Source organism: Poecilia latipinna, unplaced genomic scaffold (assembly GCF_001443285.1).
Source record: "Poecilia latipinna isolate Pla-1442-1.1 unplaced genomic scaffold, P_latipinna-1.0 Scaffold1885, whole genome shotgun sequence".
NCBI classification, from domain to species: domain Eukaryota; kingdom Metazoa; phylum Chordata; class Actinopteri; order Cyprinodontiformes; family Poeciliidae; genus Poecilia; species Poecilia latipinna.
Genome location: NW_015114501.1, coordinates 1 through 3657, shown reverse-complemented (window position 1 = coordinate 3657; position 3657 = coordinate 1). Strand labels below are relative to the sequence as shown.

General features: G+C 38.1%; 1 protein-coding gene across 2 annotated transcripts in view; it reads left to right on the top strand.

The window, feature by feature from the left end:
- The window catches only part of LOC106934946 (integrin alpha-D-like), a 16087-nt gene extending 13735 nt beyond the window's left edge, over positions 1–2352 (top strand). Inside the window, exons 13-19 of one of the 2 annotated variants that reach the window (XM_015015129.1) lie at positions 400–519; positions 635–856; positions 1195–1328; positions 1477–1619; positions 1693–1847; positions 1950–2075; positions 2269–2352. In XM_015015129.1, coding sequence (XP_014870615.1) covers positions 400–519; positions 635–856; positions 1195–1328; positions 1477–1619; positions 1693–1847; positions 1950–2075; positions 2269–2346 — 978 coding nt within the window. In that variant the 3' untranslated portion in view covers positions 2347–2352. Of the gene's footprint in view, positions 1–399; positions 541–634; positions 857–1194; positions 1329–1476; positions 1620–1692; positions 1848–1949; positions 2076–2268 lie in introns of both variants that reach the window. The other variant, XM_015015128.1, reaches the window with a different exon arrangement.
- The last annotated feature ends 1305 nt before the right edge of the window (positions 2353–3657 follow it).

Here is a 3657-nt window from a genome sequence, read left to right as displayed (position 1 = left end):
ATTTTGACATTCTTCAGACAATGATGGTATCTAGTTTGAGAAGTGTATCAGAAATTCCTCAGCACAATACATGGTGCCGCTATCACCATACTTCACAGCTTGGATGATGTTCTCAGGCTTGCAAACTGCCAGAGAGCACGTCACTAAACCAAAAAAAGACATTTGTCCTCGAGTACATTTCCAAACTGTCACCTGGACTTTATACCGTTTCTAGAGAAAGGGCCTCTTCTTCTCTGAGTGGTTTTTCAGTTCATGTAGGTACTTGGTTAGTTTCATCCTTGATAAGGAAGCAGGAACTTTGAACTGTGTCTGGCATTAAATTAACTTTGTATGCAGCTAATGATGGCTCTCTTGAAAGAAATGGATTGTCTCTTGTTAATTTCTTCTTGTTTTCTCCAGACTGGTGAATATTTTGGGGCTGAGGTTTGTGCCATGGATGTGGATTCTGATGGTGTGACTGATCTAATCCTCATATCCTCTCCGATGTACAAAGACGTTGATAGAGAAGGACGAGTTTATGTCTGTGAATTAAGTCGTTTGGTAAATATTGTGTGATTTATGTCTTTTTGATTTGATGTCCTGTTATTATTTGGATAAAAACACATAACTTTTTCTCATCCACATATTTTTCCAGGATATGCAATGTCACTTTCATAAACCATCAGAAATAACCACACTAAGAGGTGATGCGTCTGTCAGAGGGAGGTTTGGGTCGTCTCTTGCTGTTCTGCCTGATATAAATGCAGATAAATTCAATGATTTGGCCGTTGGAGCTCCTTTGGAGAATGATGGCCAAGGCAGCATCTACATATTCCAAGGAGAAGGAGGAAGAAAAATAAATCCTACTTACTCACAGGTGAGCAAAACACAAACACAAACCATTAAATGCTTTTGGTTTTCAAAATGAGTTGAACCTTCACAGTTGGTAGGGTCATTATTGAATAGAGTTTACTTGTTCTTCATATTATTCTATAAGTTCTCTCCAGGTACTCTGACTTCCCCCCACAGTCCCAAGATGAAACTACTAGATCAACTGGTTATGTTCAGTCACCCTTAAAAGAGTGTGTGTTTGTCTGTTGCCTCATGGTGGGCTGGTGACCTTTACCCCCAGCCACCCTTTGACTCTGCACAGACAAGCTGATATAAAAAATTGATGGATGCACTTGATAAACGAAGATGTTTTTCATTACACAGAGAATTGCTGCATCTGCAGTCCAATCAGGCCTGAAGTCATTTGGCATCTCAATCAGTCAGTCTTCCTACGATCAGAGTGGTGATGGACTTCCTGACTTAGCAGTGGGTTCAAAGGGAAAAGTTGTCCTACTCAGGTATGTCTCCATTGTTGTTATTTATTAACACACATCTTCCCTAATTCAAATTATTCTTCTTCATTTGCAACCTAAATATGTTTATGCGATAAATGTGCTAATTGCTTCACGATCTCAAAACAAACAACATGGCCTTTTCTGTTTCTAGATCCAGACCAGTTGTAACAGTAACTGCCACTGTGTCGTTCGACCCAGATCTGATCCCAACTCAAAACCCAGACTGTTCAAAACCACTGCCAAGCAAGGCTACTGTCTGTTTTATGATGAACAAGTTGTCTCACATGAATGAAGGTACCTACTTGACTCTAATTTTTAATTTATATTTTTAACAAAGCACTTTCATGAAACAAAACACATTTTCCAGCTCAAGCACAGGTTAATTTCACTTTAACATTGGACGCAAATCGTAAGATACCAAACAACCGAGCTGAGATCAGCCAGGATGTGAGGCACAAGAGTGGATCGCTTAATCTTATATTAAATAAGGAGAAATGTGATTATGCTGTCTTCTTTATCAAGGTAAGTTCTAATGCAACTATTGCAGTATTCTACAACTACATAAGATTCTACTGTTTTTTTAAATTATCTTTTGTATTTCATAATGTCTCCATTGTCTTGAAGCCTTGTCCAGATGATTCTTTCAATCCACTCAATAATGAGCTCAGATTCACATTTGATGGTTTAGTTTCTGGCTCAAACCCCAGACCAAGCCTTTCTCCAAAGGTTCAAACCACAACCTTGAATTCTGTGAGTAACTCCTGTACACCCTTTACCTGATGAGCAAAATCTTCATGGTTCATAGTTCCTTTCATGGCTACTGCTATTCCGTACAAAATGTTTATGCAGTATTAAATGACAAATTTATCTGAAAATCATATGACTGACCAAAATATATTTTTTTCTGAGTAGATCTCCTGAATAGTTTGCTTCTCATTCACAGCTTGGCTTTAAGATCAACTGTGGAGCTGATAAAGTTTGTGAAGATAACTTGAAGGTGGATTTCAACTTCACTACGTAAGAGAGTTGTTTCTGGAAGTAAAACCATGTGTGAACTTTTTCATATTATGTCTACAAAAACTACACATCTGCATATTTTTGGCAAAAGCAACAACTAAATGAGACTGAAAATCTTCAAGTTCAGCAAACTTAAGTTACAGTTTACTGAAATCAGGTGTTGACTAGCCTGGTGAAAACCATCCCCCTGTTCTACCTTGTGCCTCATACAAAGGGTTTAGACCCCTGGCTATAAAAACAATTGCTTACAGGTGGACGCCGGTGAAGTTTAAAATTTTTCCAGCAATCACTAACTTTTAACTGTGACGCGTGTAATGCACCAGTTCAATGCGAAGCTTACCAGAAGTGGCCTGCCCTGTAAACAACCATTCCCCACTTCAAAGTGCCGAGCTGAACAAGGCATCTCCTAATATTTAGAAGCATAGCCAGCATGTTCTGAATGACTATGTTCGCTTCAACGGCTGCCATTACTAAACTACAGACAAACAATAATTCCAAAGCCTTGCAGAAAATTGTCGTCATCGTTCATAATTTTTCTTTTTGTTCGCTAACTGGCCCGGTTGAAATGGCTAGGCAATGTGTGACAGACAATATATAAAAAGTTTTTTCTCCTGACTTTGCCTGTTAAATCAGATTGTGCTTCTCCTGTTTTATGTCAGGTAAAATTACCAAATGATTTCTACATACTAAATCCCAACATAATGAGAGGAAGATCAAATTATATTTCCTCAAATTCAGAAGGTTCCATACATCTCCATAGTATTTGGTAGAGTTGCATTTGAATGGGGTTTTTGATAACTGCTTCAAAACCTTAACTTTGTTTTCCTCAAATCACATTTTAACTAATCTAGTAGTGGCTTGGTTACAATCACTTCCATATTTATGAAATCCATTTTTGCCCAAGGTTAATGTGTTTAACAACATTTTCAGATTATGTTCTTCTCTCAGGATACTGGTGTATTTTGTGAAATACACTAGCCCCTCCTGCAACAGTCTGGGGATGTTTTCAGGTGTGTAGCAGGCCATTTCATCCACATACTACATTTTGGAGTCTTGAAAGAGGATACGTCTCCACATATTAAGGTCCTTGCCCCTGATGGCATTTGAGAACCATTATCTGGTGTTTCGTGTTGCTTTTGGAGCAATTACTTCATCCTCGCTCCATCCATGTTTGAAAGTGTTAAAAGGTGGATAATGAACCTCTCTTTCCAGGTTCAGTCAGCATCTTCACCAGGTCTTATGCTTCTGTGCATAAAGAAATGAAATGAAATGAAATGAAATTTTATTCGAACATGATACAAATATAAAATAAAAT